Source organism: Mauremys reevesii, linkage group 6, assembly GCF_016161935.1.
Source record: "Mauremys reevesii isolate NIE-2019 linkage group 6, ASM1616193v1, whole genome shotgun sequence".
Taxonomy (NCBI): Eukaryota; Metazoa; Chordata; order Testudines; family Geoemydidae; genus Mauremys; species Mauremys reevesii.
The window spans coordinates 65,601,764-65,626,466 of record NC_052628.1 but is presented as its reverse complement, the minus strand read 5'-3'; the positions used below and the strand labels follow the sequence as shown (position 1 = coordinate 65,626,466).

The window sequence follows — 24,703 nt, the reverse complement described above, 5'->3', positions numbered from 1 at the left end:
TGTTTTTCCAACATATTTCAACAACTAGTAAAAGAGGAAAACAGGGTATACAATTTTTGAACAATTCCAAAATTTAGAATAACTTGTGGAAAAAAAATTACAGCTGGTTCTCCAAGAAGATTTAGTGAGTCAGCAGCACAGGGGACAAAAGATGCCTACTGATTTATCTGGTGAATTTTATTTTGAACACCTTTGTATGCTAGAGCCATGTTAGCACTCTTGTCATAGCTTTGTCCCCTCCAATTACCCATATCTAAACAGTCTTTTTTCAGCATCTCTAAAATAACCTGTCACACCCTTCCTTCTGTTTTGGTGTAAATATCAATAAAATCTACAAAGCAGTCACCAACGTTTTTTCCATTTTTTGATGCCTCATATAACTTAACACTTGAGACATTTAAGAACATAAGAACGGCCGAACCGGGTCAGACCAAAGGTCCATCTAGCCCAGTATCTGTCTACCGACAGTGGCCAATGCCAGGTGCTCCAGAGGAAGTGAACCTAACAGGCAATGATCAAGTGATCTCTCTCCTGCCATCCATCTCCATCCTCTGACGAACAGAGGCTAGGGACACCATTCTTTACCCCTCCTGGCTAATAGCCATTTATGGACTTAACCACCATGAATTTATCCAGTTCTCTTTTAAACACTGTTATAGTCCTAGCCTTCACAACCTCCTCAGGTAAGGAGTTCCACAAGTTGACTGTGCGCTGCGTGAAGAAGAACTTCCTTTTATTTGTTTTAAACCTGCTGCCTATTAATTTCATTTGGTGACCCCTAGTTCCTGTACCATGGGAATAAGCAAATAACTTCTCCTTATCCACCTTCTCAACATCACTCATGACTCTATACACCTCCACCATAACCCCCCTCAGACTCCTCCCTTCCAAGCTGAAGAGTCCTAGCCTCCCCAATCTTTCCTCATATGGGATCCTCTCCAAACCCCCAAACACTTTAGCTGCCCTCCTCTGAACCCCTTCCAGTGTCAGAATCTCTCTCTTGAGGTGAGGAGGCCAATAATATATAAGGCCAATAATATATTCTCAGTCCTACTCTCCATCGCCTCTTCAATGATTCCTAACATCCTGTTTGCTTTTTTGACCATCTCTGCACACTGCGTGGACATCTTCAGAGAACTATCCACGATGACTCCAAGATCTTTTTCCTGACTCGTTGTAGCTAAATTAGCCCCCATCATATTGTATGTATAGTTGCGGTTATTTTTTCCAATGTGCATTACTTTACATTTATCCACATTAAATTTCATTTGCCATTTTGTTGCCCAATCACTTAGTTTTGTGAGATCTTTTTGAAGTTCTTCGCAATCTGCTTTGGTCTTAACTATCTTGAGTAGTTTAGTATCATCTGCAAACTTTGCCACCTCACTGTTTACCCCTTTCTCCAGATCACTTATGAATACATTTAATAGGATTGGTCCATTTGGAAGAATTTGGAATACAAATACAATGGAGAAGTATTTAAACTTTCCTAAATCTGTCAAAAAAAAGTCTACAATACTTTTTATAGGACTGGCCTTAATAGTGTCTATATTAGTTCAGAACATGCTACCACGCCTTGCAAGCAATTCAAACAAACACCAAAAATTACCATTATGACAACTTTCTAATTTCTCATCTGAACCTCTCAAAACTAAATCTCTCACCCAAGCACAGCAAAATATCCAAGAAATAACGCAAAATACTGTATCTTGTGATAGCAGATTTGCATATCTTTGTCAATTGCGCAGTCCTTTACCAACCATTCTGCAATTTCCATCCAGCAAGCGATTGCCTCTACCTGTTCTTTGAACGTTTATGTAGACATAATCAATTGCTAAAGTGGAAAAAGTTTGTGAACCCAGTTTTACAGTTTGCAAAGGAAGACAAGGAGTTTGGCTGGAAAAAGCAAACAATTGAAACAGAACAAGGTGGCAAGAGTCAAACTGCATATCAACCAAGATCACTGGTGCAATTCCCCATTAGAAATTTTGACAAAGAATCACGATTTTAATATTTGCCTTCATTTGTGTTCACTAAGCAAACAGGCTCTTTCTAATTGAACAATTGGACCATTTTCTACCAAAAAACAAAACAGAATCTGTCACTTTTGTGGCCCAGCAGCCAGATCTCACTTGAAGACAAAATTCTGCCCCAGGCTTCCAATAACCAAACCGCTTTCAGAAACCACATCTATAACAGTTGTGCTAGTAACCAATGGGCAACGTTCTGCTGAAAATCAGATTCTGGGACCCAACAATTCAATTTCAAGTTTTGTGCCAGAATCAGATACTCCAGAACTGAACAAGCCTGACAAACCCAAATCAACATCCTCACTAGCTAAGGGTAAGTAGCAGAACTGTCTGCAACACGGTCAAATATTTCAAGTTATTTTGTAAACCACTCACACTTTTCTAATAATCTTTTTCATGGGCCTGCTACAGCTTGCATTTTTGAGCACCACTCTTGTGCTTGTAGGTATTCATGGTGGAAATCACAGCTGACCATAAGAATTCACCCACCATGCTCTTTATGAATGAATTGCTATGTTTGGAATAACTGCACTAGAAGTTGAAAGAGCTAATGAAACGTAAGGAAATGAGGTAAGAGATCATAATATCTCTGTGAAACTCAGAGCTGCATCAGGTAAAACTAATGAAAAAGAGCTCAGGAATGCAGATAAGTTTAATTGAGGTCTAGTGAAGGGAACAGTTACAGAGAAGGTTAGGGCCCCAAAATGGAAGAAAAGAGAAAAAAGTTAAAGAAAGGGGAGCAAGGCCTGGTTTCACTGAAACCACTTGAACTGCCTTTCACATGGCCATTTGGAGCAGGTGGTCCTGAGCTCTATTCCTACTTATAAACCATGAGGTTCAGTTTAAAATTTTTATAGTGGACAAATCACAACTAATTAACAGGGTTCAGATCCAACCTTGAGTGGCAAGTAATGATGGGAACAGGTCAGATGTACAGACCAATCTGGACTGCTTGGTAAGATGCCATTGTGTGTTTTAACAAAGCCAATTGTGAGGTCATACATAAAAACAAAGAATGTAGGTCGCACTTACAATATACATGGCTGAATCCGGGAATGCAGTGACATTGAAAAGAACTTAAGGTCATGGTAGTGTAATAAAGTTCCTCCTCTGCCTTGGAGAGTTCTGCGCTTTCTGGCGGATTTGCTCACCTCAGAGGTTCATGGCAGTCTTCAGTTTGGCTCCTTTTGTTAGTGGCACAAACCTGCCGTTCCACTTGGCTAACCTCTTCACTGGCCAGCATTGGGAAAAGGAGGCGAACAATCCCCACAGTCTCTGTTTGCCCACCTAATGGGTCAGGGGACAGGCCAGAGATCTTTCCCTCTGATGGGATCCACAGTCCAGATCAACTCCTCTTATATCAAATAGGGAGTTGAGGAGATGGGGGGAACCTGGGCCCGCCCTCTACTCTGGGTTCTAGCTCAGGGCCCTGTGGATTGCAGCTCTCTATAGTGTCTCCTGTAACAGCTGCGTGACAGCTACAACTTCCTGGTCTACTTCACCATGGCCTCCTCCCAACACCCTCTTTACCCTCACCAAAGGACCTTCCTCCTGATGTCTGGTAACGCTTGTACTTTGCAGTCCTCCAGCAGTATGCCTACTCACTCTCAGCTTCTTGCACCTCTTACTCCCAGCTCCTCACACGCATGCCTCACTGACTGAAGTGAGGTCCTTTTTAAACCAGGTGCCTGATTAGGCTGCCTGTCTTAACTGATTCTAGCAGCTTCTTAATTGGCTCCAGGTGTCCTAATTAGCCTGTCTGCCTTAATTTGTTCCAGCAAGTTCCTGATTGTTCTGGAACTGCCCCTGTTACCTTACCCAGGGAAAAGGGACCTGCTTAACCTGGGGCTAATATATCTGCCTTCTATCACTCTCCTGTAGCCATCTGGCCCAACCCTGTCACAGTAGGTAACCAGTTGAACATGAGCTTCCTGTGCAATATTGTAGCTAAGAGGGTAAGTGCAATCCTTGGATGCAATATCAAGGAGGAGTAGAGAAGTGGCATTACTTCTGTAATACTGCACTAGTGAAACCATTATGGAATATGTGTCCCCACTTAAAAAAGGATGGTGGAAAAACTGGAAAGGGATCAGAAAAGATACAAGAATGATTCAAGGTTTTGAAAGTACACAGTGAGAGACTTAAGCTGTGTAGTTTATCCCAGAGGAGATTTAAAGATGCCTTGATCAGAGTCTGCAAGTACTTAGATAGGTGTGATCAAATATGCCCCTGTATCCACAACCTACACACTATTGTAATAAATCTTTACAACACAGTATGCCTTGGAAGGTCTGCCTTGAAAACTCATAATTTTCTGATCAGTATTGTCCTGTGGTAAGTATGTACTGTATGTGCAACACTGTAGTTTAAATTATATAAATTTATAGATATATGTATATATTAACATTAACACGCCACAGCCCTGCCCAAACAAAAAACAAAAGTCTCAGGTCTCTCTCTACAATCTGAATGTGTGTTTGCATTTATTTTTTTTTTTTTTTTTTTTTTTTTTTTTTTTTTTTTTTTTTTTTTTATATGGAGATATATAGTGAACTGGAACTGGAAGGAGGTCATTGGTCATCCCCCCTCCAGCCCCCCACTGCCTAGCAGGACCAATTTTTGCCCAAGATCCCCCCCTCCCCCTCAAACTTTGAACTGGGTGGTTGGGGCCAGGCAGGCCAATGCTCAAACCAGCCTCCTCCTCCCCTCAGTCAATCAGGAAGGAGGAATCATCAGAAAGAAAGAAAAAAAAAAAACAAAAAAAAAAAAAAAAAAAGAAGATCCATTCATTGGACTGTCTCCTCGTTCCCAGCTGGAAATGTTTTTCAAGAGGGGGACTGAAACTATAAAAAGGAGGAACAAATACCCTAAGGCACATCTCACTTTCCCTGAGCATCTGAAGTGACAAAGAAAACATTAGTTGAACTTTGGGGGAGAGATCGTGACCTACTGAGTTTGGTCAGTAAGACTGCTGAAAGCACGTGGTGAGAAACTTTGCTTGAATCTGATTAGTTTAAGGTAGGCATTAGTAAAAGTTTTATCCTTATTTTCCTTGTAACCATTTCTGACTTGTACTTCATTACTTGTACAAACTTAAAATATCCCTCTCTTTGTAGTTAATAAACTTATTTTACTGTTTATCTAATCCAGGGTGTTTAAACAGAAGTGTCCAAATAACTATCTGGGATAATAAAATGGTATATTCCATTTAAGGAATAATGGACTTAAAATATTTTGTATTGTCCAAGAAAGTACAGGACATGCATTTTTGAAGGAAAATCTAAAACTAGGGGTGTGTTGGGGTCACCCTGCAGTATAACCTAGGCTGGTGATAGCCAGCATGTAACCCAAGTGTGGCAGGCAGGCTGCAGTTACACACAGATACTCAGGGTGTAGTTTTGCATGGTGGAAAGCTGTTTGTGAGTGGCCCAGGTGGAAGATATTTCAGCAAGGCATTGCAAGATATCTGAGGTTGCAGGGCAGGGTGACAGCTGCTCGTTAGTCTGGATTGTGCCATGCTATATCACAATACTGAAGAGATTTCTGAGAGGAGATGGTTTCTTTAATCTAGCAGAAAAAGGCCTACTGAGATCCAATGACTGGAAGTTGAAACTAGACAAAATCAGATTAGAAATAAATATAGATTTTAGCAGTGAGGGTAATAAAACCTATGGAACAACTTATGTAGGGATGTAGTGGATTCTCCATTATTTGAAGTCTTTAAATCAGGACTAGGTTTCTTGCTAAATTATATGTTATAGCTCAAAGAGAAATTCTGGGCTTTGTGCATATATTACTGGGTGAGGTGAGGTTCTCTGAGCTATGTTATGTTGGAGGTCAAACTAGATGATCATAATGGTCCCTCTTCTAGCTTTTCAGTCTATGAATATCTAGAATCATGACAATTCCACCTGGTCCAATATCTAGGTGGAATTCTGATGATTTTCCTGGTATTTAATTTATATTCCCCTGCTCAAATGCTTCAACTTAACCCTATTGTTTCTTATTGACATGTGAGACTAACTTATCACAATCCTCCTTAAAGGAAATAGTTATTTGTAGAGTTATGTCTCCTCTCAGTCTTCTTTTCTCCAGACTGATCATACATTCCGTTGTCAACCTTTCCACACCAGTCTTGTTTTCCAAATGCTTAATTACTTTTATTGCTCTTATGTGTCTGTGGCATTTTAACAAGGTTGTTCTCAAAGCTGAAAGTTTAAATATTTAAATAAATATTGACTACTCTAAACAACAACTGATTGCCCTTGACTATCTCTTAAAATACACATCTAAATAATCAATTCTCTCCAGACACAATACATGGGGGTAACAACAAGTATAATTACTTAGGGGGAAAAAAACCTGTATTTGAAGAAATGTATTCAGGATGCAAACTCAAACCCTTAAGAAGTTACAAACTGCCAGGTTGATGCTTGCCTATGCCACTAAAAGTTCTGATGTGACAATAAGTGGATTCCCAACATTTCTGTCTTGATGTTCCCAACCGACTTCAAATAGACAAATCTTTGCATGCTGTGCTACTCCAGAGGCAATTCCATGAAGAAAACACAAATTAATAAAATTTGTTAAGCAAGTCGAGCAATATGGCTGGATATGAGCTCTGGCTGTCAGAAGCAATTAACCCAATCAACATAATTTACATTTAAAAATCCAAACACTATGATAAAGACATCGGGAAAAAAAAGTAGGGAATAAAATATGTTCTCTGCACTCCCCCAAACACTATACTTCTGTTTTACTGAGCTACAAAAAAGACAATGTCCATAGGGAGGAGCTGGTGATGGAACAGATTTGGGAAATTCTCAAAATATTACAATTCTCCCTCCCTCATTTTAGCAATTATTACTTAACTATTTATTATTTCTACAGTAAGTAGCCAAAGATTCTAGTCAGGATTGCAGACCCATTAAATGCCGCATGCAGCTGAGAGAGATTTAGAGAGGCACAAAGGAGCCATTTACACTTCTCGTTCCTGGGGCTGGTTCTACAATGGCCTGCTCCTCAGCACAAGTGCAGCCTCAAGGCCAGTCTAATCTAAAATAGCTGCACAGTGCCAGAGCAACAGGATGTCCCAGCCACACCACTGCTACATCCCTTATCTCAGGAATGCCATCTGTGCTGGGTGTTGAGTGGTGTAGGGAATAAAATGGTGCTGGATATGAGCTCTGGCTCAGCACCAATACAAAGTGAGAAAGGCCAAAAGCCATGTAGAGTTGGACTTTGCAAAGGGAATTAAAGCCAATAGTAAAAGGTTCTATAGCCATATAAATAAGAAGAAAACAAAGAAGAAGTGGGACCGCTAAACACCGAGGATGGAGTGGAGATTAAGGATAATCTAGGCATGGCCCAATATCTAAACAAATACTTTGCCTCAGTCTTTAATGAGGCTAATGAGGAGTTTAGGGACAATGGTAGGATGACAAATGGGAATGAGGATATGGAGGTAGATATTACCACATCTGAGGTAGAAGCCATACTCGAACAGCCTAATGGGACTAAATCGGGGGGCTCAGATAATCTTCATCCAAGAATATTAAAGGAATTGGCACATGAAATTGCAAGTCCCTCAGCAAAACATAACTCAGGGGTTGTACCGTATGACTGGAGAATTGTTAACATAGTTCTCATTTTTAAGAAAGGGGGAAAAAAGTGATCTGGGTAAATACAGGCCTGTTAGTTTGACATCTGTAGTATGCAAGGTCTTGAAAAAAATTTTGAAGGAGAAAGTAGTTAAGGACATGGAGGTCAATGGTAATTGGGATAAAATACAACATGGTTTTACAAAAGGTAGATTATGCCAAACCAACCTGATCTCCTTCTTTGAGAAGGAAACAGATTTTTTAGACAAAGGAAATGCAGTGAATCTAATTTACCTCAATTTCAGTAAGGCATTTGATACAGTTCCACAAGGGGAATTAGCAGCTAAATTGGAAAAGATGGGGATCAATATGAAAATTGAAAGGTGGATAAGGAACTGGTTAAAGGGGAGACTACAACTGGTCGTACTGAAAGGTGAACTGTCAGACTGGATGGAGGTTACTAGTGGAGTTCCACAGGGATCGGTTTTGGGACCAATCTTATTTAATCTTTTTATTACTGACCTTGGCACAAAGAATAGGAATGTGCTAATAAAGTTTGCGGATGACACAAAGCTGGGAGGTATTGTCAATACAGAGAAGGACTGGGATATCATACAGGAAGATTTGGATGACCTTGTAAACTGAAATAATAGTAACAGGATGAAATTTAATAGTGAAAAGTGCAAGGTCATGCATTTAGGGATTAATAAGAATTTGTTATAAGCTGGGGACGCATCAGTTGGAAGTAACAGAAGAGGAGAAGGATCTCGGAGTATTGATTGATCACAGGATGACTATGAGCCGCCAATGTGATATGGCTGTGAAAAAAGCTAATGTAGTCTTGGGATGCATTAGGCGAGGTATTTCCAGTAGAGATAAGGAGGTGTTAGTACCGTTATACAAGGCACCGGTAAGACCTCATCTGTGTGCAGTTCTGGTCTCCCATGCTTAAGAAGGATGAATTCAAACTGGAACAGGTACAGAGAAGGGCTACTAGAATGATCCGAGGAATGGAAAACCTGTCTTATGAAAGGAGACTCAAAGAGCTTGGCTTGTTTAGCCTAACCAAAAGAAGGATGATGGGAGATATAATTTCTCTCTATAAATATATCAGAGGAATAAATACCAGGGAGGGAGAGGAATTATTTAAGATCAGTACCAATGTGGACACAAGTATCAGAGGGGTAGCCGTGTTAGTCTGGTTCTGTGGAAGCAGCAAAGAATCCTGTGGCACCTTATAGACTAACAGATGTTTTGCAGCATGAGCTTTCGTGGGTGAATACCCACTTCTTTGGATGCAAGCAGTGGAAATTTCCAGGGGCAGGTGTGTATATATAAGCAAGCAAGAAGCAAGCTAGAGATAACGAGGTTAGATCAATCAGGGAGGATGGGGCCCTGTTCCAGCAGCTGAGGTGTGAAAACCAAGGGAGGAGAGACTGGTTCTGTAATTGGCAAGCCATCTTCTGTTCTTGGACACAAGAACAAATGGATATAAAAACTGGCCATCAGGAAGTTAGACTTGGCTCTCACTCATCCTAGGTCAGGAAGTTTAGACTTGAAATTAGATGAAGGTTTCTAACCATCAGAGGAGTGAAGTTCCGGAACAGCCTTCCAAGGGGAGCAGTGGAGGCAAAAGTGGCTTCACGACTAAGCTTGATAAGTTTATGGAGGGATAGTATGATGCAATAGCTTAATTTTGGCAATTAATTGGTCTTTGACTATTAGTGGTAAATATGCACAATGGCCTGTGATGGGATGTTAGATGGGGTGGGATCTGAGTTACTACAGAGAATTCTTTCCTGGGTGTCTGGTTGGTGAGTCTTGCCCACATGCTCAGGGTTTAGCTGATCACCATATTTGGGCTCGGGAAGGAATTTTCCTCCAGGGCAGATTGGCAGAGGCCATGGGTATTTTTCGCCTTCCTCTGCAGCGTGGGGCACGGGTCACTTGCTGGTGGAGTCTCTGCACCTTGAAGTCTTTAAACCACGATTTGAGGACTTCAATAGCTCATTCATAGGTTAGGAGTTTGATACAGGAGTGGATGGGAGAGATTCTGTGGGCTGCGTTGTGCAGATGGTCAGACTAGATGATCATAATGGTCCCTTCTGACCGTAAAGTCTATGATTCTATGGTGTAGGAGTCACTTTGGCAGCCTTACACCATAAGAGGATTTCCCAATGTTGAGGGAGTCCTCCACTAGGAAGATTTGTTGGAATTAAGTCTGCCTTTAGTTGAGCGACTGCTGCAAACCACAAGAATTGATCATTTGTCCTTAAACCCAGTGACTGCTGCAACCAGAAGGCAATTCCTAGACCAGCACTGTACTAAGCATAAAAAGTTACGAAAGCACTGGAAAGCCAACGTAAGGTCCAAACTGAACAACAACATTAGCCAGAAAATAAAATGACACATAACTGCAGTTTTAAAACCTCTTACCCTGAACTTTGTAGAGTCGCACTGTGTGTGTCAAATGATGGAAAAAACAAGTAACTTCTGAGAAAATCCTTCCATGAGTAACTCTTATGGTAGGTGGATCTGTGAAAACATAAGGCTGAAAAAAGACAAACAAAAAGTTAAAACAATGGTATGAAAATTGTTTTCAGGATAAAAAATCCACAGCATATCAGTTATTAAATAGGTTTAAATCCTAATTTAAAACCCCTCCAAAAATAACTTTTCACCTATAGTAGATGAGTGTTCATCTGAACACAAGACTGGGAGCTGGGAATTCATAACTTCTAATCCCTACTCTGACATTGACTTTCTTTGTAGTCTTGGGCAATTTTCTTAACCCTACCTTGTCTGAAAATTAGGATAATCTTCATTACAGACTTCACAAGTATGTTGTGAAAATCGAGTTAAAATTTGTGAAGCATTTTGGAGATTAGAGCAACATAACTGTTAAGTAACATGTTTCAGAGTAGCAACCGTGTTAGTCTGTATCCGCAAAAAGAACAGGAGTACTTGTGGCACCTTAGAAACTAACACATTTATTTCAGCATGAGCTTTCGTGAGCTACAGCTCACTTCTTCGGATGCTGTAGCTCACGAAAGCTCATGCTGAAATAAATGTGTTAGTTTCTAAGGTGCCACAAGTACTCCTGTTCTTGTTAAGTAACATATTACTGTGATTACATATATTTTAGCTTCAATTTTCTCTCTCACAAAGTTATACTTGTCAGCTGCTGCTTGCACACTTAGGACTTCATACCCAAAGCTCAAGTCACTGTTAGATTATTTCATTTATTTTTAACAGTTGATTTCAACACAGGTTCTGTTCACATTTAACATATCAAATGAATGTACGGATTGAGCAAAGCAGGAAGTGTGAACGCAGCTGAAAGAACAGGAAGAATTTTTTGTCTGTTTGGTCCAACCACTACGGAGTGATATATAGTCACTCCATAGTTAAAGTTGCAGCAGATCATCTGTTTAAAGCATGATGGCGGTCCCCCTAAAATCCACAAAATAGTCAAATATACCTGGAAATTAGTAGGTCAGTTGTGGGAGCTAAAGTAGAATGTTTCTAAAAAATGTGAAGTCAATTGGACAAGGGATTCCTGATATCCAAAAAAGAAAGGGGATTCCTGAAGTTGTCTAATACTTTCTTGCCAGTTTGCACGCGTGCGTGCGTGCACACACACACACACACACACGGAAAAAATACCATCACTGGTCTGTCCTAGCTTAAACTCAATGCACAATTACTTTGGGAAAAACACAAAAGGAGCCAATACAGCATAGACTTAGCTGAACCATTAACTGCACTCCTGACACAGCTTTAGTTCTAGTTCAGCCTTGCCCCATCCCATTCCATCTGAACATTACAGGGTATTAGGAGGAGACAGAAGGACATATGGGTCCAGGAGCTGAAGCTGTCTCAGGAGCACAGAGCCTCTCAAACTTCCAACTCCTAGCCCCGGTTTGCTGATCCAGAGTGGGTTTGTCAGACTGGGACTACTGGTAGGAAGGCTGAGGATAGGAGCCAAAGTCCAAGGGTCATTATTGAAGATTAAAGGCACATTTCTATAGGATTCGGAGAGATGAATATTATTGTGCATGGATGTAAAAGATGAGGGTAGAAATAGGCCCCTTGCTTTTTTAACCTCCTTGCTACTTGCTCCCCATCATCCACCCATGGGGTTTGTTTGTACTGCACTAAAAGATTTTTCCACTTGGACTTGTATGTCCTTCTGCTAAATGTCCTTCTGGCACCTCAGAAGTCAAGAACCACCTTCTCAGATACACCATGCACATGAATCTCTATGTCAGAAGGCAAGCTCTTTGGGAGAAGACTCCCATATTGTGATGAAGCAGGTATTGTGGTTCTGAGTGACAATCTGAGACCAGACTCAACAGCATGAATCATACTGACTATGGCCATTTGCAACAGAATAAAGAACCATACTTGTCTAAGCAATAAGAGCTACTATCTTCAAACCATTGTCTCGTCTGAAATTTGGAAGTACATTTACAACAGAGTTTAGTATAAAGCCATGTAACAGCCTCTTACAGAGTATCATGTTACTATGATCTTTTTGTTACCATGATGAGAAGCAGAGATTCTTGTTCGGGTAATTTATGATGAGATCCACTGCTGGTGTCCTCAGGGGTGGCTCCAGGCACCAGCGCTCCAAGTGTGTGCCTGGGGCAGCAAGCCGTGACGGGGCAGCGTGCTGGTTGCCGTGAGGGCGGCAGTCAGGATGCCTTCAGTGGCATGCCTGCGGGAGGTCCGTCAGTCCCGCGGTTTCGGCGGCAATTTGGCAGCAGGTATGCCAAAGGAGCAGGACTGGTGGACCTCCCACAGGCATGCCACTGAATCCGCATTACCAGCAGACCTCCTGCAGGCGTGCCGCCGAAAGCAGCCTGACTGCCGTGCTTGGGGCAGCAAAATACAGAGCCACCCCTGGGTGTCCTGTAGTAGAGGAAAATCTGATCTGCCAGTTTGTGAAGATCTGTTTCAGCTCAACCCTATCTGTGATTGTGTTCTCTTTCCCCCTCGGATACATGGTGACGGGGCTCATCTTGTAGGACACACAATACTCCACACCTACACTGTTTCACAAAAGAGGGATCACAACCTTGTCTCTCCCTCTATGTTTATGTAAAACACGGTGGCCTAGCTTTCCATTTTAAACAGGACAATTTTTTGGGATACTGAGTCTCTGAAGGTCCTTTGTACCTACAAGAACTAATCTCATCTCCAGAGCACTGAGCTAAAAATGCTATTACTATTGAGACCAAAGTCTTTTGATGGAACAGCAAAGCAGACCAACAGTCTTCCAAACTTGGGGCAAAGATTCTTTCATTGTCTCACCTGCAAAGGTTGCCCAAACCTGAAGCCAGGCCAGGTCTACACTCTTACAAACTTTAAGCGTCCAGGGTGGAGGCCTTTTTCCATCTGTCCTTTGGGTGATAGTTCACAATGTGAAGTGTAGCAGTCATGATCTGATAAACTTTTTGCTCAATTCATTATCAACACCACCGCTTAATTTTTGGGAAGGCAGTACCATAATTGTGTTTAATCGTCCCTCTAGTTATGGCTCTGTCCCTACCTCCCCACAAGCTCCCATGGGGAACTGAGAGACCATACATCCTTGGGGAGAATACATCTTTTCCTCACTGCCTTGAAGGTTGGTATAGTGAGGTGAGGTTTTTCATAGAATCATAGAACTGGAAAGGACCTCGAGAGGTCATCTAGTCAAGTCCGCTGCACTCAAGGCAAAACTAAGTATTATCTAGACCATCCCTGACAGGTGTTTGTCTAACCTGCTCTTAAAAATCCCCAGTGATGGAAATTCCACAAGCTCCCTAGGCAATTTATTCCAGTGCTTAACCACTCTGACAAGTTAGGAAGTTTTTCCTAATGTCCAACCTAAACCACCCTTGCTGCAATTTAAGCCCACTGCTTCTTGTCCTATCCTCGGAGGTTAACAACAACAATTTTTCTCCCTCCTCCTTGTAACAACCTTTTATGTCCTTGCCACACATTCTTCAGCAGCTGCTTCACAGTGGAGTGCAAGGGTGTTGCATCTCTATCTGATAGGGGTTCCTGACCCATGTTACTAACTATTGTAGCTCCTTTAAAGTCCTGTACTATTTGTCTTTCAAAATCAGGAGTTCTTGGTATTCCTGAAAGAAATATCTGGCATTAGAAGAGTTCCCTGTCAAAGAATGAAATTAAATTGGTTTGGCATGGTTTGTTCTTGACAAATCCATGTTGGCTATTACTTATGACTCTATTATCCTCTAGGTGCTAACAAGCTTATTGTTCAATAATTTGCTCCAGTATCTTTCCAGATATTTAAGTTAGGCCGATTGGTCTAAAATTCTCTAGGGCCTCTTTGCTTCCTCTTTTCAAGAGAGGTACTATGCTTGCCCTTCTCCAGTCCTCTGGAACCTCACCCTTCCTCAAGGAATTCTCAAAGATAATTGCTAACCGAGATCGCTTCAGCTAGTTCCTAAAGTACTCTAAGATAAATTTCATCAGGCTCTGCCAACTTGAATACATCTTACTTACCTAAATATTCTTTAACTTGTTCTTTCCCTATTTTGGGTTACATTCCTACCCCCTGTTAATATTAATTGTGTTAAATATTGGGTCACAAATTTACCTTTTTAGAGAAGACTGAAGCAAAATAGAAATACCTCAGCCCCCTTTTTGTCATACGTTATTAGCTCTCCTTCCCTGCTAAGTAAAGAGCCTACATTTTCCTTCATCTTTCTTTTGCTCCTAATATATTTAAAAAACCTCCTCTTCTTACCTCCTTTGCCCAGTATAACTCATTTTGTGCCTTAGCTTTCTGATTTTGTCCCTACGTGCTATTCTTTTGTTGTACTCCTCAGACATCTGTCCATGTTTCCACTGGGGCTCGTAAGAATACTGAGATGTGTAGTTATGTCAACCTGACTGATGCATTGTTTAGAGTTCAATGATGGCTTTACCAGGAGCCTTGTACGCGAGGCAGCATGCTGGTTCACTGCCCCAGGAAACTGACTCAGTCACAGTCTGCCTTTCCCACTACAGAAGGGAGAGAGGAACTTAGTGGAGGGGAAGTGGGATGTACCCTATGTGAGCCCTACATATCCCCAAAGCTAAGGTGGTGGGAAGCAGCAAGAATACAAAAGTTGCTCCACCCACAGTATGGCTAGCCAATACAAGGGACAAACATGTTATATGCCCTTTCTTCCTTGAGCAAACACACAGGAAGGGCTTCAATCTGACCCTACATTAGCAATTAAAGTTCCTCGAAGGGAAAACTGAAACAAAGAGTGAAGAGAAATATTAAGCTGCATGCTATCATTTACCTTTATAAAACTCTTTTCTACACCATATTCAGTTTATAGCATTTCTCTGAAAAAATATTTTTGAATTCTGAGAAATGTGTCATTAATATGAATATACATGGTAACAAGTACAGATACACGGCATGTTTCTGAATTTCCAAGGAAGCTGAAAATAAACAAGAGTTAACTGAAAAGAGTATGTGATTTAAAAAAAAATAATTGCTGAACTAAAACGATGCCTGTTTGTAGCAGATGATAGCTGAATTAGACAGCCACTTGCTCTTCCTTTTATGTTTATCATCATTTATGATGCAGTAGTGCTGAACATCTCAATGAAAGTTGGGCCGCATCGTGCTAGATATTGTATAAACATATCATAAATAACAGCCCATCCCACAAAAGTTACAATCTTAAAAAAGTTTAGCATATTCACTATGTTATTCCATGTATAAATTTAGTATATCCAATCTCAGACTAAAGGGAGAAAAAGAGAAATAGGGAGAAAGGAAAGCTGGGAAAAATGAATGAATATCCACAATACACTTTTACCATAAGATATGAAAATGAGGTCTTGGGCACTTGTGGTCATTGAAAATCCCATGGCACTTTCTGCCAGGATTTTCAGTGTCCTGTTAAAATTCCAATGTGCTTCACAAAAGAAGTAGCTGTATTTCCATGGTGGGTCAACTACTGCTTCTACATATAGTTTGCAAAGTTTTTGGGGATCTTTCCGGATGAAAGCCTTTATTTACAAATATAATATGTGTACTATTACCTTGGCCTCTCCATCTGGTAAGAAGAGATAAGCCCCGCTCTTATCTCTGTTACTTGTTGTTCCATACCAAGCAAACTCCACTTTTATTTGATGATTTTTGCCATCTTCTTTTGTGTTAATTTTCTAAAAAAATAATCACAATTTGAGAGGGTGACACATTTATAGTTTTTATGCATTAATATTCTTATAAATAAACACAATATTTCAAATTGTGAGCCAACAGACCTTCAGAAGCCCTGAGATCCCAGAAAACCATAGTTTCATGTAGGAGTTCTCTAAAGTAATGTCATCTGCAGAATTTTGCATCTCCTTGATCTTGAAAACTTTATCTGGGTTCACCTGCACATTATTTCCTCCACTAGTATATATATTATAATCAGCCAAGACCATTTCTGAACTCAGAACCCCCAAAAGCTGATAAACTCCCAGACCTAAAGGTGGTAGGTGCACCATGAAAGAGATCTGTTGGAGCAAGAAAACATATTAAAAATGTACTATCATTAAAATAAAATTTTGAACATACTGCACCAAATTCATGCCTGCTACATTTCTATTCATCTCAACAGTTACACCAGCACTGAATTTTGCCTAAATTTCCAAGAACACAAATTAGTATTAGATTATTAATAAGAATATTTCAAGTTATTAAATCAAATGTTCTAATATTTCATCACAAATACAAATTTTGCTGCTATTCATCTGATTAGTAATATTTCAGAAAGGCATGATCATTGTTTACTAAAATGAACAACAGTTATAATTTTTAGTCTATTGCTATAAAGAAATATGATCTTTAATCTTGAGTTGAGCATATTACCACACATTAAGGAGATGAGCATAAAACTGGTGCTAAGGGTCAGAAATATTCTAGAAAACAGAGAATGTTGGAGCACAACACTAACATACCATTATAGATCAGAACTGGAGGATATAATGGAATGTGGCTCAAACTGCCACTGATTCTTTGCTGCTTACTTAGAAGCCATATAAAGATCTTCACAGCAGAGAAACAGGGTGGGTGAGTCTCTGGAAACAATGTGCCCAGAACTCCATATGTAAACTTTCCTTTCTCCTTCTAGAACAGCCTCTGCAGAGCCCCACACTTGAGATTTATTAGCAGTAATTAGCCCCTTAGAAGAGGGTTGAAAATAATATACATTGTAGGAAAACGATTCTGAAATAGGAATTCAATCTGGCTTCCAGATCAAAAGAGTAATGCTAAGTAAACATTTGAACAGAGCTTCATGCAACGTCATTTTTTCTGACAAATGTCAGTGCGAAGTTCATAGTAAAATACAACTACTGGCACATGATGATTGAGAAGAATCTCTATGATGCAATACGGTTTGAAATTTCCCAGAATTATCAAACAGAACCAAAAGCAGGCATTGGCTCCAAGGCAAGGCTCAAGCTTGAGTACAGAGAAATGGAGACTACATCAGAGTCCAGACACAGAGGACTAGGGATCCAAGACCTTACAGCTGAAGTTTTTGGATCTGAAGGTCCACTTAGCTCAAATGTCATCTCAGATCCTCCTCTGATAACGTTTTTATAGCCAAACACACATACCCCTTAGTCAATAGAGTGGTGGAAACTATGCTTTTTCTTCCACTTCAGGACAACAGATAGTGGATCTGACTGTACCTGAATTTTATCTCTACATTATTCTTTGAAGTCCACATTACCCAGAGCTTTTTCTATCTGATATGAAGATAAGACAGAAGAGCCACACTGGAACTCTTAAACTTTTCAATTTTGCTTTTTGCTACTGGATACCATTACCACTATATTTGTGGCATTCCTTAAACTTCCTTACACTAAGGAATATTGTGACAGTGTTGTTCATTTCCAAAGAAATTCCAAATTGAAATTATTTTAAATACAATTTTATTGACAGAATTAACAATCCTAATTCTGAAGTACAGTATTTATGAATAAGAACATAACATAAGAACGGCCGTACCGGGTCAGACTAAAGGTCCATCTAGCCCAGTATCTGTCTACTGATAGTGGCCAATGCCAGGTGCCCCAGAGGGAGTGAACCTAACAGGCAATGATCAAGTGATCTCTCTCCTACCATCCATCTCCATCCTCTGACGAACAGAGACTAGGGACACCATTCTTTACCCCTCCTGGCTAATAGCCATTTATGGACTTAACCACCATGAATTTATCCAGTTCTCTTTTAAACACTGTTATAGTCCTAGCCTTCACAACCTCCTCAGGTAAGGAGTTCCACAGGTTGACTGTGCGCTGCGTGAAGAAGAACTTCCTTTTATTTGTTTTAAACCTGCTGCCTATTAATTTCATTTGGTGACCCCTAGTTCCTGTACCATGGGAATAAGCAAATAACTTTTCCTTATCCACCTTCTCAACATCACTCATGACTCTATACACCTCCACCATATCCCCCCTCAGTCTCCTCCCTTCCAAGCTGAAGAGTCCTAGCCTCCCAATCTTTCCTCATATGGGATCCTCTCCAAACCCCCAATCACTTCAGCTGCCCTCCTCTGAACCCCTTCCAGTGTCAGAATCTCTCGAGGTGAGGAGACCACATCTGCACACAGCATTCATGGATCCATACAAGGCCAATAATATATTCTCAGTCCTACTCTCCATCCCCTCTTCAATGATTCCTAACATCCTGTTTGCTTTTTTGACCAATATGTCTACAAGAACCCAACAATCCAAACTAATGTGTTAAAGTCCTATAGCATACAAATTTTAGCCTTTCAGTTTAACATTCTTGTAAGTATAAAGTGTCCCCATTTTCTTAGGATTCAGCTGTACCTTTATATTGCATATACCCCGCCAGTATGAGACCTTCTAAGAATATAACGACTAGTATCAACATTTCTTTCAATAACAAGTATTTTTTAAAAAATTTAGTCTTTGTACACTAATATACTATTATATTCATATATTACTATTAGTATATTTCTTTGTATGCCCTGTTACGTATGAATTTGCTGTGTTGACTTCTCCACTACAATTATCCCCCATCCCCTCTTTTTCCTCTACCAAGAAGGAGTAAGGGGAGTGTTTTTCTCTCTTCTGAACTTCTCATAACAGAAGTTATGATATTAAGGCTGCGTACTCCAAAAAGCTGATTGATTAAAATGGTAATCCAAGAAAGATTAACAATGGATTCTTAGAATGTACACCTTATGTAACTTTTTTTTTTAAAAGGTGTTCTAATACATTAGTTCAATAGTTCTGTGATACTCACTTTCACACGAAGTATAAATGTTCACATCTCTCAACACTCCCTCCAACAGTGAGCATTGAATATTTTGGAAAAAACATTTTGTGTTTGTTGGAATGATAGTACTATCACCACCATTGTAGACTTAAAAAAAGAAAAAAAAGAAAAAGAAAAAAGAAAAGAGGTCTTCATATCTGAGCCTCTCACTTAGTAAGAAAGGGGCCCTATTTCCTTGGCGTGAGGAGGAGCTCAAATCTATTTTTAATAGAAACAGTTTACCTTAAGCAAAATACATTTAATAGTGTGGCCTGATATACTGCACACTGTAAAAAACATAGCCTTCCAGAGGATGGGAGTTTTCATTCCACTGCTCTGTGAAGCTCTACTAAGATTTGAATCTGTGATACTGTTGTTATTTTGGGGTAAAAGAAAAATCCTTGTATGTGTAAGACTATTTATTAAGAAGGAAAAGTTACAAAAATCATTACTTGAAACACTTCAAAATTGGCCTCGGGGCTCTACTTGTAACCAGGTCATCGAATTCAAGTACATACATCCCCTCAGAAATGCAATGAAATGGCTATAACATCCCTGTGATGTCTAATTGCCATTTAAATTAATGGGGCTAAAGAAATGAAGTATCTAACACGTGTACACAGCAGCTGCTATTCAAACAATTTTCAACAACATTAAAACAAATATTGCAACATATCCACTTTTCTGACTCAAACATGGATAAACAGAAATGTAAACAGGATACAGAGATCAATGCACTTGTAGAAAAGTTAGGGGAAAAAATTCTAGTTAAACACATACACGCTAAGTTTCAATCCAAAGCAATTTTAAATTATACCGAATAATAAATTCCTCAAAATGAGGCTCATTACTGAAACACTTAATCCAGTATTAAGCTTTGGTAATATCACGAAAAGTAATGAGGTTTAGAAAGTTGGTGCTATTCCTTAGACCTAAATGTAGACCAAAATGATTTAATTATTCCTTCTCTCTCACACACAGAATCTTCTTTATAAAACTGATACATTCATATATTTGAAGTCTAGTTTTCTTTATTTTCTCCTCTAATGTGAAGCTATAGTACATATCTAAGTGCAAATCAGTATAACTTACACTTTTTATTTCAAGTGACATACCTGATATGCTTCATGTGATACTGTAGTTGTTTCATCCCATACTCCACTAACCTGGACCATAACAGGTTTCCCTGAAGGAGATAATACTTTAACTTTGGGTGAATTCACATAGACTGAAATCACTGAGAACCGCTCCTGTTCTGTAGGATTATAAACCAAAAGGTACCTGCAAAAATATTTTTGCCATATTATCTTTATGAAAATGTTTTCTTTTCAAGTTATTGTATTATTTCACACTAATTATATAAGTGGAATAATTAAAACTATAATATATATGTATACAATGAAAATATCTGAAAACTGTAAACAGGAAAAACAGTGGACACCTTTCTTAATGCTACTCTTTCTCATAGGCTTTAGACAGAAAGATGTATCTTATGGTACTCAGAAAAATTTTATATATGTTTAGAAAATGAGATGCTTAAGAATTTTCTTTAGCCATTACAAATACAGTCTTAATGCAAAGATTGCCCTTAATGTAAATATTTTTTAAAAGACTGAATTATTGAACACCAAAAGTAAAAGTTTGTTCACTGTTTAATTCTGCATTGTTTACTTGTAAATTAGGTAAAATAAGAACGATAGCTTCCTAGTAGGTTCAGTGTAAATGGCAAAAGAATCACAAGGCAAACTGTAAAGATTTTAAGACATTTTAGGAAGAATTTGTTAAGACCTTTGGTTTTTAAATACTTTTCAGCCTCAGCAGTGGGTTGGGGCGGGGGGGAGAACAGTGATAGGAAAAATAATAGCCTTTATTGAAATCTGGTTATAACTACAGGTAAGTCTTATCATACACGGGGTTTCCGTTCTCCGGTTATTGCGTAAAGCGAAAACCGCGTATACTGAAAATTATATCCCTAAGCCCTTTAAATCCCGCCCACAGCTCCAGCGGCTGGACCAGGGCAGCATTTAAAGGGCTCCACCGGGCTTCCAGCCGCGGTGGGGAGCCCAGAGGAACCCTTTAAATCTCGCCCGCAGCTTTGGCAGCCGGGCTAGGGCTGGCATTGAATGGGCCCGGAGCTCCACAGTGGCTGGAGCCTCGGGCCCTTTAGTTCGCCCCAGGAGCTACCAGTCACCTCTGCAGCTGGGAGCCCCCTGGGTGATTTAAAGGCCCTGGGACTCCCAGCCACAGCTGGTGCCCCAGGACCTTTAACTCTTGAGGCCACGCCCCCACCGGACTCCAGGCCGTTCAGCGTAAAGGTGAAATCGCGCATGTTAAATGCGCATAAGTTGCGACAGACCTGTAAATTGGATATACTTTCTGGTTATAACTAGATTGGTTATACATTCTTCTTCCATATGAATCATATGAAATCTGGTTATAAAGAGATTGTATATACATTCTTGTTCCATATGATCATATGAATGCAATTTAAAGTATCAATACTCATTTATGTCTTCAGAGTTACATGCTTAGCTATTTCAGGATAATACTTCATGGAAATATTTCCAGGAACTTTGTATCTATTTGTAAAACATGTTTGTGCGTATGTAATCTTTCCACATAACATATTTATTATGAGAAGTGCAAAATACCATAAATTGGATTGATAACCGTATTCACCAGAAAATACAGACCTGACAATTTACAACTTGACAGGCTACAAGCCCAAGTTATAGGAGCATTCCCTTGCTATATGGACATAGACAACATGGCATGTGAAGTTAAGTATATGGAATACTAAAATCTCCAAAGCATGATATAACCGCTTATCTCCGATTATTTTTCTCAATATGTGTTTGTGTGCGGTGGAAGGGGAAGAAGGAATAAGTTTAGAGTTTTACAATAAGAAGATGAAAGTAGTAATGAGTGCTGGGCACGTTCCTAAGCACAGGAGAGAGTTGGATGACAACAAGGAGTTGTAGTAAGCTAGAAAGATGAGGCAGAAAGGACAGCTGGGAAAAAGTGATTAACTAGAAAGGCAAGAAAGATGAGAAGAGAAGGAGTGAGAGAGAGCATGGAGAAGAACAGGAGCAACAGGGTAATCATAGGCCAGCTAGTCAGTTTACAACCTCTGGCTTTGCTAACTAGTTCAGAAAAAGTACAGCTTCATACCAGGTGCCATGAAACATGCCACTTGCCCGCTGACAGTAGGGGAAAGATTAACTTAAGTAATGAAGTTTCAGAGACCAGCTGAAGTCGTCCCACTCAATAAATAAAGGGTTTCACCACTCTGGGTATATACCAACTTTTATTCCCAGACCAATGTTCCCTATGCAAAATGGTTTTAAAAGTTAAGAATTTAGTATTAGCTTTATTACATACTTGTTTTATATTTCACATTTAGATTCTCCTTTTGAATAGAAAAGTGGGAAACTAAAATCACAATTCAGAATTCATTGGCTGGAGCTACAGTTAATTATGGAAGAATTAACTTAATGGGGAAAAGTTGTCTCAGAAGAAAAATACAATTCTATCAATATATGTTGTATTTTCTTGTGCCTGGATGTTTGTTTAATATTTTTTCAAATTCTACTTCAGTAGAACTGAAGAATTTATTCTCAGTATATAATTAAATTATGCACATACTACAACAGTGACTAATAACTGCATTTATTTAGAATGCCATTTAACTCCAACCCTCAAATCACATACCCAGAATCATTAACTGCAAAAAAAAAATTCTAGATTAAATTACGAGACATCACATTTATACAGGACTTACTTCACCTATACAATATGATCATGCAAAATGCATGCATGCAGTGTGGAATACAACTGCTGCGTATATCCTGCCCACATGAAACATGGAGGTAGTCTGGCACCATCTAAAAGTCTTATAATCTGAATTTAAAGGTAAAAACTTGTAATAACTACCTCCATTTAAGAGGCAATTTGCAGTTATGCTACTCTCACCATTCAGAGCACTTCTTTGTGGCACTGCCTCAGGGTAAACTAAGTCATATCTCCTTGGGACTGTCACCTGACTTGCTGGAATTACCTCTGAGCCAGTTTTCCCTGGCAGCTTGAGACTCCAGAACCCTGCCTTGTTGAGCCAGACAAGTTAGCCTGCTCCAACACAGACCCAGGTCTGGTCCACGCCCCCCAAAGCTGCAGACTTTAACCAAAAACCGCTAGCAGGTCACCTATCTCCAGCACCCAGACACCCAGTTCCCAAAGGGATCTAAACCTCAAATAAATCCATCTTACTCTGTATAAAGCTTATACCGGGTAAACTCAAACTGTCCGCCCTCTAGAACACTGATAGAGAGACATGCACAGCTGTTTGCTCCCCCGGGTATTAATCACTTACTCTGGGTTTACTAATAAACAAAAGTGATTTTATTAAGTATAAAAAGTAGGATTTAAGTAGTTTCAAGTAATAACAGACAGAACAAAGTAAGTCACCAAGCAAAATAAAGCAAAAACACGCAAGTCTCAGCCTAATATATTAAAAAACTATTTACAGGTAAAATCTCACCCTCAAAGATATTCCAATAAGCTTCTATCACAGACTAGACTCCTTCCTAGTCTGGGCCCAATCCTTTCCCCTGGTGCAGTCCTTGTTAGTTCCAGCTCAGGTGGTAACTAGGGGCGCTCTCATGACTAACAGCCCGCTTTGTTCTGTTCCACCCTCTTTTATAGCTTAGGCGCAAGGCGGAAATCTTGTGTCTCTCTGGGTCCCCACCTCTCCTTCTAAATGGAAAAGTACCAGATTTAAGATGGATTCCTGTATTATGTGACCTGGTCACATGTCCTGTGAGACCTCATTCTTCATTGCCGACGGGCTGGCCTACATGCACACAGGAAGGCCATTTACAGGTCACTGATTCTGAAGCACCCTTAACGGCTTCCACTTAATGGGCTTACATCAGTTATACAAATTTATATCTTGTTTTCCTAATTTCAGACATAGAAATAACACATGCACACAAATAGGATGAACACACTCAGTAGATCATAAGCTTTGTAATGATACCTTACAAGAGACCTTTCACATTAAGCATATTCCAGTTCGTTATATTCACACTCATAAGCATACATCAATAAAATATGATGGAGTGCAACATCAAAATATCTTCCTTCAAAAAATTAAAAATTCTCTCCTGTTTCAGTTGGCCAGTAAGACCCTGAAGAAAAAAGTCTGCAACCAGAACATTTTACCTCAGAAGTATCAGTGAGGTGTGGCCTAATCCACTGTTAAAGTCCTCTTGGAAACTCACTGTTGCTTCGATTTCCCCCTAGGTTTCCCCATTAGGTTCAATTAAAAAAAAATAAAGGTTCATTAAAAAATATCTTGTCTCTTACTGGGAGTATGTACCGTGCCTAGTAAATACAGGCTGGAATTTTGGTCTGGCCCTCTTAAGTCTTCCTATAATACAAATAAATAAATAATGAATGAATGAATGAAGTGGTCATCATTCAAATCTTCACCGGTACTGTTTGCAAGTAATTAACATTATCACAGTATTCCTTATAACAAGACCAAGGACTATCATGAACACTGCAGTAACATTATGTATGCAAATATAAAGTTGTAGAGATTCTAACGTGATCACTATAATTACTTACATATATAGTGAAAGTTTCAAAGTTGTTTTAAGACAGCTGACTTTTTTTTTTCAAATAATACAATTTAACAGTTGGTCTAACCAACTGTTAATTAAATAAAAATTCAAGAGGAGGAAATTACTCACCTCTAAATCTGCATCTTT

At 39.6% G+C, this 24,703-nt stretch overlaps 1 protein-coding gene across 3 annotated transcripts in view; it reads right to left on the bottom strand.

Moving 5' to 3' along the window:
* Positions 1-24,703, bottom strand: part of MAN2A1 (mannosidase alpha class 2A member 1) — a 218,696-nt gene that overhangs the window by 54,620 nt on the left and 139,373 nt on the right. For all 3 annotated transcript variants that reach the window (XM_039543788.1, XM_039543789.1, XM_039543790.1), the window contains 4 exons: positions 20,048-20,213; positions 15,917-16,153; positions 15,692-15,814; positions 10,067-10,181 (listed from right to left, as the gene is read on the bottom strand). In XM_039543788.1, coding sequence (XP_039399722.1) covers positions 10,067-10,181; positions 15,692-15,814; positions 15,917-16,153; positions 20,048-20,213 — 641 coding nt within the window. The remainder of the gene's footprint in view (positions 1-10,066; positions 10,182-15,691; positions 15,815-15,916; positions 16,154-20,047; positions 20,214-24,703) is intronic.